The 15,757-nt window shown below is 35.2% G+C and overlaps 1 protein-coding gene across 1 annotated transcript in view; it reads left to right on the forward strand.

The window, feature by feature from the left end:
• Positions 1-299: 299 nt before the first annotated feature.
• Positions 300-15,757, forward strand: part of LOC150079844 (phosphoglycolate phosphatase-like) — a 41,261-nt gene continuing 25,803 nt past the window's right edge. Inside the window, exons 1-3 of the mRNA XM_090383249.1 lie at positions 300-407; positions 14,318-14,385; positions 15,524-15,616. Coding sequence (XP_090239375.1) covers positions 326-407; positions 14,318-14,385; positions 15,524-15,616 — 243 coding nt within the window. The 5' untranslated portion in view covers positions 300-325. The remainder of the gene's footprint in view (positions 408-14,317; positions 14,386-15,523; positions 15,617-15,757) is intronic.

Genomic DNA, 15,757 nt, shown 5'->3' on the forward strand with positions numbered 1-15,757 from the left:
TTGGATAAAACCGATAAGTGAGGGATACCTGGATTATTAATGGATATAAAAGGCTGTGCGTAAATGTTATATTCTTGCATGATTTTGCGATTACTTATATTTGGTGTATTTGTCTTATCAAGTAAATAAATCCATAATATATTAAAGTGTATAATTTTTTTTTTCGATTAATTTTTATGTTTTTTAGAGTAATTAAAAATAATATACTCTTCCGGTATGATTTTTAAAAAGAGGAAGGGGCATACCTTCTGCCAAAACATAAACCAGCTGATAGCAAACATCTGTACATAGTAAAAAAACAGACGCCACCCGGCGAAGCGAAAAGATGAGTTGCGAACGGATAGATAAAACAGTTCTTGATGATGGATTTTTAGATACATTTGACTATGTTTTGACAGACTGTGATGGTAGGTATTTATAAAAGTATTCAGCGGCTATAAATATTGGCTACCAAAATGAGTATAGCCCTTCGGTGTAATCCCCTGGTTCAGTAGGCCATAAGCAGCAAATGTGTAACCATACCGGTGTACAATGAAGATCATATATATCTTATTAGTGTTGCTTATTTTATCGATGAGATATATATATATAAGATTAAAAATACTCTTAACTTATCATACACGGCCCCCTGCAGACGGTAGTTCCTGGAAGAAATTTTTTAAATATTGGTCCTTTAAATACTAATTTACAGGCCCATAGCCTGTAAATTAGTATTTTGTATGTGCGTAAGTTCACCCCTGAGAATATGAATTAAATTTTCGGGTATTATTAGGAAAATGCTTAAGAAGTAAGAGAGGGAGAAAAAAAATGTAATCATATTTATTCTTTCAAGTTATTCCTTCTTTCTGAGGATTGTAAGAGCTGTATATTAATTTTTCTTGTTCCTATCCTATCCATGCCTTCGCCTCAAATAGATTATTTTATATATATTTCATATTTGCATGAAATGTGCCGAGAGTCTTTTTAAATATTTTATATTTGCCAGTATATAGAGATTTTTTTTGTTTTTAATTTTTATTTCTGGAATACTTTATAAAATGGTACTTGCTTTGACTTTACTATTCTGACTCTTGACAACAATGGAATTATTGATAGTGATTCATAATAAACATTACTTTAAATGGTATTTTACGTTTATTGGCATTCCTTTTAAAGAGTAGAATTCTAATCTGAAGGTAATTATTAATTATCATCTGATTATAATTTTTTACTATTAACTGCACTGTGTAAAAAAAAAAAAAAAAGTTTGTTTATATTTGACTGTTCCTTCTAGGTATTTTGTGTGCCGATTCCAACGGCATCATTTAGTTTTTCTCTAGTGTTAGTATTTTGGTAGCATTTGAAGGGGTTATAGTTTTTTCAACATTTGTGCTGTCATACTGTAATATGCAAGAGCATATAGTATTTGTATAATAATAATAAGTTTTTTCAGTTTGCTATGGCTACCAGATGAAGGCTTACATTATCTCCTGACTCATTCTGCTGTTTATCAATAGTATATAAGTCTGAAGCAATGCATATGAAGCCTATTTTTGGAATGCCTATGCGTGATTAAGACGTGGGCACCTCATTTCTGTTGTGATAGTCACAGGTCATTGTTAGAGGCATGATTTTGTGGGTTGTAAGTGTATGCCTTTTGATACACCTCAAATACAGAGAGAGTATTAGTAGTAATGGCATACAATGCAGGAGCCCACAAACCATTGTGACGTCTGCTATTAATAAGCTAGACTTATATAACTATTGTGGTGACTGCTACTTTTGTAAGATGGATATATCAAAGTATAAAAAGTCTGGATACCAGATAGCTCTAGTGTATACCAATGTGCCATTATCACAAAACTTTCTAGTGACGACTAACAAAATAAATTTAGCGACTCTTCGAACTACTAATTTCGAATGCTCCGTGGTCGCCAAGCACTATGGCGCTGAGCAGCACAATCTTGATCCCTGACGGGATATTGAAATCATCGACTATTCACGTGATTACTGCCAGTGCTTGAGGCACTGCACATAGCTAGCAATAATAGTACCATGAATCAAACTAGGGGAGTGCATTTGCACCCCCATTATGGAATCTACTGTTTTGCCGTGCGATGAGCACTGGCGATCATCACATATATATATAATTCTGCTCTATCGACGCCATACTCGTGATGCATGATCATGCTCAGCTGACTTTTGCTGTTGTAACCAACATATATATACTGCAATACACCACTCACCAACTAAACTGATGAAGAGGCACTTCATCTCGAAAGCTACTGTATATTTTATTGGTTTTATCCATATCTTATTGTATTTTAACACTTTTATTTTATTTTTTTTATTTTATCTCTGTTTTAGTATTTTATGTAGATATTATTTATTTATTTTAAGTCAGTTTGTCGGTTGTTGCTAGAAAGTTTTGTGATATACAACCTGAAGCCCAAGGCCTGTTTTCCAAAGTACCATTATCAATTGCTGTGATACTACACAATGAAGACTTCCCAGTCCATCTTCCAGAGAAGTCTTCAGAATTGGATGACGAATCTGGTTGAACATGGTAGTTGGGAGGCGCCTCAGTAGCCAGGTGGGAAGGAGCAGCAGTGCTTAGCACAAGCTTCTTGATTAGACCGGGGTTCGAGCCCGTCACCACCAAATACGGAGGATGCGGAAAGGTCATTCCATGAGCATATCCTGGAGCAATATGGCCTTAGTTGCTAATGCTCCTAAAAACCAAAATAACAAACAACAACATGGTAGTTGGGATTACACCCTAGAAACCTGTCAAAGTAAAGTGACACATTTCTCTAATCAGCAAGAAATAGACTTAGTGAGGAACTTGGTTTTAATCAAATCCAATGCAGAGACATCTCCTGACATCTCATTTGAAAGAGCAGAATCTGCTGCTCAGCTGTAAGACTTCCACATACAGAAAAAGCTTTGTCATGTATGCATGTTTGTGCACTCGTAGAAAACCCTGTCCATGCTATTGCTTTGATTTTACCAGTCTTTATGAAGAAATTGCTGTTGGTCACAATCCAGATCAGCATATTTTCATAGAAAACTCAACTAAAAATTAAAACTATGTTGCTTCTCAATTAGAATATGCACTCATTGAGTAGAGAATGTACCTTCTCAGTGGTAATATACACTCATACAATTCCTGTTGTGAATCCTGTTCATATTAAACAAGACTGTGGAAATGTGAAGAATGTGTTAGAGAAGATATAATATGTCCAGCATAAGTGGGATATGTGTGGAAACTTCAAGATGCTGAGATTCCTTCTGGATTTCACTGAGTTCCCTTGCTTTCTCTGGTACTGGGACAGTATAGTAGTAAATGAGCACTACAGGAAAAAAGAATGGTCTGCCAGAATTTAGTCAAAGACACACGTACACACTGTAGTAAACAGTCCAGTAGTTCCAAGTGATTTTTTGCTGTGTTGTCTCCACCACTTCATATCAAGCCAGTACGACTGGTCAAAAAAATTGGCTAAAGCACCTTCAAGCATATACAATCTGTTTTCAAAATTGTATGATGCAAAAAGTGAAAGGTGGCATATTTATTGATCCATGAGTTAAGCATGTTGGCTTCAAAAGAACTGGAAGGAAAAATGACTGATACTGGACAAAATTAAAAGAGCGAAAATTATGAAGAACTAATTAACAAGTTGATTGAAAATTATGGAAAAATGGGATGCAGAACAACAACCAATCTCCATTACTTGCATTTTCACCTGGATTTTTTTCAGATCAAGTATGGGTAGATATTCCACCAGCACATACAGTCAAAGAAGAGATACCAAGGAAGGTAGAATAAAGCTGTGATGTGTGACTGTATCTGATCCTTAGTTTGGGATAATCACACTGACCCTGCTCAATCCATTCAAAGTGTTATACACCTCAATCAGATCACCTCGCAGGTGCCTAGTCTCCAGCAGCTGCAATTTGCAAAACTTAAGCCTTTCTTCATAACAGCATCCCTTTGTTTCCTTCACCAGCCTTGTTATTTCTTCTCTGTACTCGTTCTACATTTTGAATGTCTATACAAAGACATTCAAATGTACATTTTAAGGAAATGTTTTGGATTAACTCAAGGAGTATTTCTAATTTGTATTATGTGATTGATGGGTAGCAAGGATTAATACTCTGTTATGTACAGATGCGGCCTCTGTAGCCGAGTGGGCAGGAGCGGGAGTGCAGTAGCACACGCTCTTTGAGTAAACCGAGGTTCAAGCCCCTGACTGCTGAATACGGTCGATCTGCCAACCCGCACTGGACCAGCGTGGCAGATTATGGTCCATTTCCCTCAGCATAAAAAGTTGAGGAGGCTTCCATCCTGCAGTGGGTTGTAATGGCTGCACTTTACTTTTTTTTTTTTTACTTTATGTACAGAAGTTAAACATTTTTAATCTGATAAAGCATGATATTTTATTAAAATTCATTTTTAAATGGCGTCAAAATAATCTGATTTAATGTATCATCCAAAGTTTATATTATATATATTTTTTTAATAAAAAAGTAGCTGCTCAAGTTAAGAGGACGTGTAGTCATTATGGTCCAGAAGCACAAAAATAGAATGCCATTTAACATACCAGTATGATATGCAATAATGTTTTTAATAAGCAATCAAGTAATATTATTTAATTTTGATGGTAATACCAGAAACTCATTTCCCCCCAGAACTTGTTTTGAGTATGTATGTTTGTTTCAAACCCCAGGGGCTCACATCTGGTGAGTATGGGCTTGGCAGACCCAGGGTCCTGAGTTGGATATCATCATTCTTTTCTTTCTTGGTGATTCCTTTCTACCTCTCTCTCTCTCTCTCTCTCTCTCTCTCTCTCAGGGTAACTTGGGGAATTTTTTTTGTTTTAGCTGGTGCAGCATAAGCCTCAGGCTTTCTTGCACCATATGGCTAATAATATCAGTTCTATAGGTAACAAGAGAATAATTTGCATTAGTAGAGGCACATGATGCAAGAAAGCAAGCTTTACGGCATCAGCCAAAAAAAAAAAAAAAAACCCTTCCCATTTCACTGATCCATTCATTCCAAATGTTTGTCTAGTTGTGCCTTGAATTTATTTAAGCTATCAACTTCCACAACAGATGGAAGTTTGTTCCAGCAATCAATTACCTGCTGGCTAATGCCAAACTTCCACACATCTATTCTACAACTGTCTTTCCTCAGTTTGAATCTATTCCTCCCTCAGGTTTGTAATCTGAGCAAGAGGAAGAATCCCATCAGCATTGAACCTGCTAAATCCATTCAAAGCATTATACACCTCAATCAGATCACCTTGCAGGTGCCTAGTCTACATAAGTTGCAATTTGCAGAACTTAAGCCTTTCTTCATAACAGCACCCCGTTGTTCCCTTTACCAGTCTTGTTGCTTCTCTGTACTTGTTCTAGCAACTCTACATCCTTCTTAAAATGAGGCTTTCAGACCTGTACGCAGTGCTCAAGGTGTGGCCTGACCATTGCCTTATACAAGGGAATAATCACCTCCTTATCCCTGCTTGCAAAATTCCTGTATATCATTGACAAGACCCATGACCTACTGTGTCAGCCTATCTGCACTACTCAGAAAACTTCATATCTGACTGCACAATTACCCCCGGGTCTCTTTCATTCTCCACTACCCTGAGTGTAACATCACATAGTTGGTACATTTCTATGGGATTACTGCTACCCATATGCAGTGCTTTGCATTTGTCAATGTTAAACTTCAGTTGTCACTTCTCAGCCCATCTACCCAACTTTTCCACATCCTGTTGCAGCAGCATACTGTTATTGCTGTTATTAACAACCCTGCTAACCTTTGTATCGCCTACAAACTTTGACATTAAGCTTGATATACCTTCATCAATATCATTGATAAATATACAAAACAACAATGGGCCTAACACCGAACTCTGAGGGATACCACTAATAACATTAGTCCACGTAGAGCAGGACCCGTTGATTAACACTCTGTCTTCTTCCACTCAACCATCCTTTTACTCATTGTAGCAACTTGCCCTTAGTGCCATACTGCTCCAATTTATACAGTAGTCTTCCATGTGCAACAGTTCCAAAAGCTTTCCTGAAATCCAAGTACTGTATATAATATCAAAATTATTTTTTGCCTCCATTTCCTTTGGGACCACATCATAGTATCCAATAAAATTGGTCAGACAAGACTTCCCCTTGACAAACCCATGCTGTGTCTGAATTATTACTGCTGTCTTGTCTAGATGATCCTGCAGTGCTGCTTTAACCAGTGGCTCCATTATTTTCCCTGGAACAGAAGTTAAACTAACAGGTCTGTAATTATTTGTGTCACCCTTTGATCCTCCTTTGTGAATCGGAGATACATTTGCACATCTGCAGTCCATGGGGACTTCCCCAGAATCCAAGGATGGTCTCATAATTATGGCTTAGGGTTTGCTTACTTCCTTTGCAACTCCTTTAATATAACTGGATAGATCCCATCTACCCCAGGTGCTTTTCTTATGTTTAACTTCAACAATTTCTCCTCCACTTTGCTCTCAGTTATTACAAAATCATTTAACTTCCTGTTAGAGTTTGATAAACATGTGGCCCTCTCTTCCTTGAATAACTCCTCATGTGTGAATGTAGATGTAAAATGCTCATTTGTTCGACAGCTGTCTGAGAATTAGAGTCATTCAGATTATGTACAATCATTGGTAAACTCAAAGGAAGTACTCACAAGCCTTTGAACCCTATCCTATGAAAAAAGGAAACTACTCTAGACAAGAAGGAAGGCACCAAACATTTTTCATTATTTTCTGCATGAAATTACTCTTTTTGTTAACTTTGTTGGTTTTGATTATGGCCATTCATCATGAAGAAAATCTAATGGCAATAAATTTGTTTGCTTGTCTTAAGAAGTAATGTAACTTTGGTTTGCTTAAAATTCAGCCATGTAATAATGATCATTTGTATTAAACAATGTAATAGTTTGTGTTTTACGTAGTTGGAAGTTTTTCTGCCCTAAAATTTCATTAGTAAACCTTGATTTAATGGACCTCTTTTGGAGTAGCATACAGCATATCTTATTTCCAAAGAGGTTTTACTGTAGTTTCTTTTAATAGAGCTTTATTTAAATGTCTTCCAATATAGGTCTATTTCTATCTGTTATATTACATATATTATTTGTTTCTGTAATTAAAATAGTTAACTGGAATTTTAAAAATTAATTAACTGTAATCCTTACTAAATTAGCTATAATATGTGCATGCTTCAAGGTTGCCGTTTTTTCTAATGTGTCAGTTGGTAAAACAGGTTTTTTTTTTTTTTTTTTAACCCCAAACACGAAAGGTATCAAAACCTGTAGCACTTATTACCATGCATGGGTTAAAGGAGATAGGGAAGGAGAGGATGCTGGAAACTTTGTTCTGGGGACTAAACATGGGTTTTACCATTTCAAGCCACCAGTAATAAAAGTGGTGGTATTGTGGCTGAGCCAGTAAAACTAATTTAAATATGCTGCCACCTTAGCTGAATGATTAGGACATGTGCTTTTGAGTTGCTGCTATGAAGCCCACACGATGACTAAATATGGTGCGGTGTTCTTTCTATCTTTCCACCATAGCCAAGTAGTCAGGCACAAGGGTGCATAAATACGCATGCTTTGAGTAGGGTGGGCCCAAAATTTGTGGGGACCTGTTCAAGAATTACTTGCATGGCCATGGGGTCCTGTGCAAAAATAAATGCGATGTATTTTTGTAATAGTGATTTTTTTATTTTTTCAAATTTTACAGCTCTTGGAGTGACGATAATGTGGATAACTAAACATTAAGACAACGGTAGGCTCGTTGATAGAAATGAGGAAAAGATGTGGATAATATTATTATTTAGACCATTTGAGCACAGGACCCTGTTTGACAGAACCAGTTGAACATGCTTGTGGCACTGGCTTTGATTGACTGTGACTACTAATATAGTGCTGTTTCTTGTATTTGCTGTCTAATGATATCCTCTCACCATGTGTCATAGCCACTGTTAATTGCGTAGAGATAATTTTGGCCTTCATATTTATTTTACACTTTTTTGTGCTATAAAAACTATTCAGTTCATACTAGAGTAACTTGTAGTACTTTGAAAGTAAACTTTTTTTTTCCCATAGTTTTGCTATTAAAAATTTGATTAATCTCTATTGAACAGAATCAAATGACAATCAAAGGTATTGGCATACATACATGATTTCACCTGATTGCCAGTGGACTAATATTTAAATGATGAGATAAAAAGTATTGAAGGTAATATCAGAATCCAGACTTTTTCACAATTTGTCAAATTTCTTGCTCACTCCTTTTTAACAAAGCTGATTTGTGTCATTCCATTTTGGTTTATATCTTTGCATTTAAATTATGTGTCCCAAAGTATAAGCAGAAAATTTAAGAGGCTGCCATAGCCAAGTGGTCAGGTATGAGGATGCATAAATATACATGCTTTGAGTGACCATGACTGTTAATACAGTGCTGTTTCTTGTATTCTCCATCTTGTGAACTCCTCTGATCATTGGCTTCTTTGAATATCTATATAGCTGCATGCATTGTTCATCTAAGAAGATTCACTTTTGATGGAACATATCTGAGACACAAAATCATATGGTTGCCCTTTGAAATGATCTGTGTGGTCTGCATCCATGAACCTAGTTTGTGTCCTCTGTGGCAGTATAGGGGTTTTCACCATTTGTCACTCATCAGAGGTAGAGGGACTAATCCATCTCATCTCTTTACTATCATACAAAGTAATAAGTTATTGACAAATGCAAAGTACTGCATATGGGTAGAAGTAACCCCAGAGAAACATACCAGCTATGTGGTACTACACTTAGAGTGACAAAAAATGAAAAAGACCTGGGAGTAATTTTTCAGTCAGATATGAAGTTTTCTGAGCAGTGCAGACAGGCTGCCAGAGCAGGTCATGGGGTGTTGTCAATGATATACAGGAATTTTGATAGTAGGGAAAAGGAGGTGATTATCCCTTTGTATAAGGCAATGGTCAGGCCATGCCTTGAGTACTGCGTACAGGTCTGGAGGCCTCATTTTAGGAAGGATGTAGAGTTTCTTGAGCGAGTACAGAGAAGGGCAACAAGATTGGCGAGGGGAACGAAGGGATCCTCTTACCAAGAAAGGCTTAAGTTCTGCAAATAGCAGTGTCTGGAGACTAGGCACCTGTGAGGTAATCTGATTGAAGTGTATAAGACCTTGAATGGATTGAGCAGGCTCAATTCTGATGGGATTCTTCCTCCTGCTCAGATTACAAACATGAGGGGGCATAAATTCAAACTGAGGAAAGACAGTTGTAGAACAGCTGTGCAGAAATTTGCGTTTAGCCAGCGGGTAGTTGATTGCTGGAAGAAACTTCTATTTGTAGTTGTGGAAGTTGATAGCTTAAATAAATTCAAGGAGGAACTGGATAAACTTTTAGAGGGAATGGATATATGAAATGGTTCTTTTTGGCTGATGCTACATAAGCTTGCTTTCTTGCATCACATGCCTCTACTACTACTATGTAGCCAACATGCTGAAAATTCCAGTGACAATAGTCTAAATTATTATAGGAAAGGAGACTCATCAGAATTTTAGTGTAGGACCCTGAGAATTTTAAATTATATCTCCAGTTAGTCCTGTTTTACATGTTATCCTGTAGACTAAAATGAATGATGAAGCAATTCCAGGATCTCTTGAAAAGTTAAATGTTTTAACTTTTCAAGAGAAGGAAGCCTGAGGCTTATGCTGCACCAGCAAAAAAAAAAAAAAAAAAAAAAAAAAAAAAATTCTGAATTACTGAGAAAACAAGAGTTGGAAGTAGAAGGGAATTGCCAAGAGAACAGAATGATGATATTCAGCTCAGGACCCTGGGTGTGCCAAGCCCATACCAGATGTGAGCCGCTGGAGTTAAATATTCTGAAATATGTGATAAAAATTACTGTTTTGTGTTCAAAAAATGTTTTAGGTGAGGAACATAAAACAGTACTTATTATGTACTGTTATATTTAATTTAATAAACTGTTGTTAAATAAGAGTAAATAGAAATGCATGACAAAAAATGGATATATTCGGATAGTTGGAAAACTCTGTAATCATTAAAGAGCATATTTTTAATGCAGGTGGAATGATCATTAAAGAGCATATTTTTAATGCAGGTGGAATGATCATTAAAGAGCATATTTGTAATGCAGCTGAAATGATCATTAAAGAGCATATTTTTAGTATAGGTAGATGTGGAAAATTACTTGAAAGGAGGACACCTAGTACATTCTTTGCTAAATGAAAGATTTAATTTAGAATTTATATTTATTAATGGGATTTAAGAACTACATTTTTCTGGCTTTATTTCAAACTTACATAGCACAGAGATATTCAACAGACTCCTAAGGCCAATAAAATGAAAAACTGAAGTCAGTTCAACATATTTCAATAATTGGCTGGCTGTTTTTGTCTTGAATTTAACAACTCCAGTACTCTCTAATTGTTATCTGCTCTTGGGTGTTACTAACAGCCTGTTGGAGATGGCATGAAAAGACCAGTGATTTTAATAAAGTTTAATCAATATTTTTCCAAGGCAAAAGGTCTTGAGTAGAGCCTGAAATATGTGGAATTTTAAATCATATTAATTAATGCAAATTCTAAATTAAGTGTAGCATTTAGTCAAGAATGCAGTGAGGTGTTCGCTCTAGTAATTGGAATAAGCTTTAATTTTAATTGATAACAACTAAAACTTAGCTGATGGGTGGTGGTGGTTTGAATCTCATCAGTGATTGAATGAACTTTTTCAAGATTTCTTGCACACAAAGATAGTTTGTTTGACAAAATAGTAGGATTTCATCTTGCCTACCTTTTACAAGTGCCTGCCTACAACAGACAGGGTCTACAAAATGCTGCCTGGCTTAAGTTTTCCTTTGTATTTGTCTAAAACAGGGTTTCCCAAACACTTTCAAGTGTGGACTGGTGTTTGCAAATTTTTTTTTTTTTTTTTTCGCATCCCACCTATAGCTATAAATTAATGTATTTTCAATAATTATAATTGTAGGTTCAGGAAATAATGACACTACCATTAGGACATTTAACATACCAGTAATAATGCAATTAGGTATTCATTAACATCAGTAAATATAAATAAAAGATAGGTAATTCATTTCTTTGTTTATTATCAAAAGTTTACATAAAATCGACATATTTTACGAAAAGAAATAAGGAAATTTTCTTATAGTTTTATGTAGGTATATTTCAAATAAGTTGTTCATGGACTGGTATTTTCTTTTCACGGACCACACTTTTGGAAACCCTGGTCTAAAACAAAGCCCCCCCCCCATTCCATTGTGTATTAGAAAATATAATAAAAATATTATTGGAAAATTTTAGAATACTTTGACTAATGTATGGGAATTTTTCTATTAGGAACAAAGAGGTAACTGTTCCATGATATAGAACTTTGGTTAGATAGGCCGTATTCTACTGGAACTCCCATTTCCAGAAGTATATGGGCTTTCCTAAATAGGAATTGGTGAATGCAACAAGGTTAGTTATTAATATAAAGATTATTCCTATAGAGAGAGACTTCAGTATTGTGGGTGGTATAATCTTGATACCAGACATCTGTACAAAGACTTCATTGAAGTATTTAAGTTTTGGAGAGGCTTAAGTAAATTAAAAATTGTAATTAAATTAAGAAAGGATAGTCTTAGATTGGATATAAGAAAATTCTCTTTTAGCTGAGGGGTTATTAAACGGTTGAATAATTGCCACCTAACCTTGTAGAATTAGAGCCTACATAAATTTGACCATTGGATCTGGCACAGTATCACCTAAGATATTGTTGCACCATAGAATACCCAAAAAAGTCAACTACATAAATTTAAGAAACCACTAGAGAGATCTTCAGATGAAAGCTGAAACTGATGAATAATTCTGGCAGCCTAGCATGGATTTGCTTTTATTAATACATGCTAATATTTCTCCCAACCCTCCAACTGGACACAACGATGTAGAAGACATTATGTATATTGTAGCATATGCAGCATAGTATTGATGACAGCAGCTATAGTAATCTGCATATGCTTACTGTATTACAGAAATTGAGGAGAGGTGAGGGAAAATCAAAATGTACATATCTGCTACTTTAAGTTGTGATGTCAGGATAATTTTGAATGCTACCCTATGCAGGTAACCTTTTGATAATAAAGGGTGATTGTGAATAACTTATTTTTCATGACAGTATACTGTTTTGCCACTTGTCACTCATTTGGAAAGGTATGGGTTTGAATCTTGTCTGAGACTGGAGGAATTCTTAAAGGCCTCATCAGTTGGGATTGTGATTGGCTGATCTCAGATGTAGGGCAAAAGCTCTCGCTTCCACTGAGTTATTAAGGTTTTTCAGTCTGTGCCATGTGCAGATCAGCGATGAACATGCATCTTAACAGATGTGCACTAGCATAATATTATTATTATTAGCCATATGGTGCAAGGAAGCCTGAGGCTTATGCTGCACCAGCAAAAAAAAAAAACAATTTGTGAATTACCCTGAGAAAGAGTCAGAAGTAGAAAGGAATCACCAAGAAAAAGAGAAGAATGATGATATCCAGCTCAGGACCCTGGGTGTGCCAAGCCCATACTCACAGGATGTGAGCCCCCGGGGTTAAATTTGATCTAAGATGCTGAAGTGCTGTAAAATCAATAGCAAGCTTTCCCTTTTACATGATTTAGCTTCTTATGCAATTTTCATAATGCAGAAATATAGATATTAACAATGTATTGAATTTTTTTTAACAATAAATTTTAATATAGATACAAACAAAAAATTGTTCGTGAAGTGTTTAAAGTCTTGAATGGGTTGAGTAAGCTCAATGTTGATGGCATTCTTTACCTTGCTGGGACTACTCACATGAGTGGACATAAATTCAAATTTAGGAAGGATGGTTGCAGAATAGATCTGCAGAAGTTTGCCTTCAGCCAGTGGGCATTGATTGCTGGAACATAGTTTCATCTGTTGTGGAAGTGGGTAGTTTGAATAAATTCAAGGAAGAACTAGACAAATTCTTGGATGGGATCAACAGTCACGTGAGGTGAGTATTTTTGTTGGCTGATGCTCTATAAGCTTGCTTTCTTGCATCATTTGCTACTACTAATACTAATATCTATATTAAAATATAAATATGAACATGTATTTACTGAATTTACATGTAAAATTTCTATTTTTTGTTTAAATTTGGTAGTAAGAACAGTAGGTGACATTGAATTATATATGACTTAATGAAAATTGGATTATAAATGCCCTAATAAAAATTTTTGCAATGTGCATCTCAGTAATAAAAAGAAAAGGAAGGAAGAAACCAGTTTTTTTTTTCTTTTTATATTGGTAAAATAAAAATTTAGAAGAGAAATTGAATTGGCAGTAGCTAAGGGGAAAAAAGACATCAGTCACATTCAATGGCAGTGCCTCCGTAGCCAAGTGGGTAGGAGCAGCAGTGCGTAGCACACGCTTCTTGATTAGACCAGGGTTCAAGCCCATGACCACCAAATACGGAGGATGCGGTGAGGAAAGGTCAGGGAATGACCACCACATATCCCTGGAGCAATATGGCCTTAGTTGCTAATGCTCCTAAAAACCAAATAATAACAACAACAACATTCGGTGGCTCTGCTTAGGTAGTTGCTATCCTGGAGACTAGTAGTGTGCTTAACTACAGAGATCTTGTAAGAACCAGTATGGTCCCCTACTAACTGATCAGTTTATCTAACCTTTCAATATTAATATATATATCTGATTCTAATGCACTGAGGTGTTTTCTTTATCAGCCATATTCTGTTTTATTTATATATGTTTTTTCAATATACTTGAGCAGTGTTCTGCCCAGAACATTTTGCCAGCCATGTGGCATTGTGAAGTAGTCGGGTGGGGAAATGTAATACTTCGCAATATTATAAAATTTTCTGTTATTTATATATGTGACTTAAGCGATCCAGAGCGGAAATAAATTCCATAATTTAACATTATATGTTCCTGTTGCATTGACCTCAACTGCATAGTATGTTCGAGTTAATATTGATCGAGATCAGTGAGCAGTACCATATGGCACTGCAAGAATCGCTTAAATTTTAGCCGGGCAGTCGGTTAAATTCTCTGGGTAGTGCACCCATTCGATAGGTCCTGGGAAGAACACTGTTGAATATTGTTCTAGCTATGGAATCATTAGTCAGTAGATTTATATTTTTTTATAAAATAAAATATGTCAAAATTAAAATAAGTTTTTTTTTTTTTTTTTTTTTTTTTTGTGTGTGTGTGAAATTGGATTTATTTTTCTTTTTATGGACATTTTCAGGTGTTTTGTGGACTGGTAATGAAGCAATTCCAGGATCTCCTGAAACATTAAATGCTCTAAGAGATTTGGTAAGACAGTATTTATTCCAAACTTTTTAGGCTTTAAGTTAACTCTTAAATTGCATAACTGGTGTGTGTGTATATATAGCCAGCAATGTATGTTCTGATGAATTATTAAATTTGTGAATAGATAATTAAGAACTACTATTGCTATCTCTTCATGAACACATGTACATCGAAATCTTTAACTAAAATACAGTTTGACATAATATTAAATAGTGAGTGAGAAGTCTTTTTTCGCAGTAGATACAAAACACAAATTCAAGGTAATACAATATAATCTCAAATCTGGCATCCTTGGGACATAGCACATCTCAAATTTTTGAAAAGTCCAGTTTTTTTGAAAGTTATGCTCATAGTCTGAATATTCAGGATAATTTGTATTATGTATGTATTCTATACCCAACAAACATAAGGTGAACTGATAGCATAATTTAATGTAGTCACATGATCAGAGACTAAATTTTTTTTTTAAATCTTTGGTCACAGCACCCATACTGAGTATAAATAGACAGTTATTATTTATTAATTTCAAAATTACTGGCAAAAGAATTATCTTTCTAGTTTTGGGCAGAGGTACAACATGAGTAGATCATAGACATTCTTAAATCTTATAAAAATTCATATATATATTCTCTGTTTTCCAGTAAAGCAATAAAAATTTTGGGGCTCTGTGCTAGTGGCTCAAGCAGGTCCCATTTCCTGATGAAGAACGATGTAAGATAAGTAAATTAAGGAGGAAAATAAAAATTTGTAATTTGGCTCCAACAGCTAGGGACTTCTGTACTATAGCACAAACTCGTAACATAATGGACAAGGCTGCTTGCCTGCTACTACCTGTAACCCTACTCACTTAAAAGCTTTGTTTCTTTTCCTACCTTCCCCGTCCACCTTTTTTTTTTGTTAGCAAAGGAACTATTCAATCAATCTTTTCAATATTTCTTTAAACTTTAGTCAAACTACAGTTTGAATATAATAATCTTTTTCTGTACTTTTATGAATTACATCACTTTGTTCACCCCAAAACAATTTGGGTTTAATAGAATGATTGATAAATAAATAATGGAATTGTAGAAATAATGGAATGCTTTTCAAGTGTAGTTTATAGAGTAATATTAAGTAATTATTTTTTGTTTTAAAAATATAGGGGAAGAAAGTGTTTTTTGTTACAAATAACAGCACCAAGACAAGGGAGGAATATATAAAGAAATGTGAGCGTCTTGGATATAAAATAAATGTGGTAAGTAATATTTTAATTTAAGGAAGTGAAGAGTTGCTAGTAGAACATACAGATGATAAAATTTCTAAGACAACTTTGAAATGGTGTTATCATTTCAAGTTTCATGGATTGTAATTATGCTACTTGAAATGATGCTTCACC

This window comes from Mastigoproctus giganteus, chromosome 10 (assembly GCF_048544385.1).
Source record: "Mastigoproctus giganteus isolate SK-2022 chromosome 10, ASM4854438v1, whole genome shotgun sequence".
NCBI classification, from domain to species: Eukaryota; Metazoa; Arthropoda; class Arachnida; order Uropygi; family Thelyphonidae; genus Mastigoproctus; species Mastigoproctus giganteus.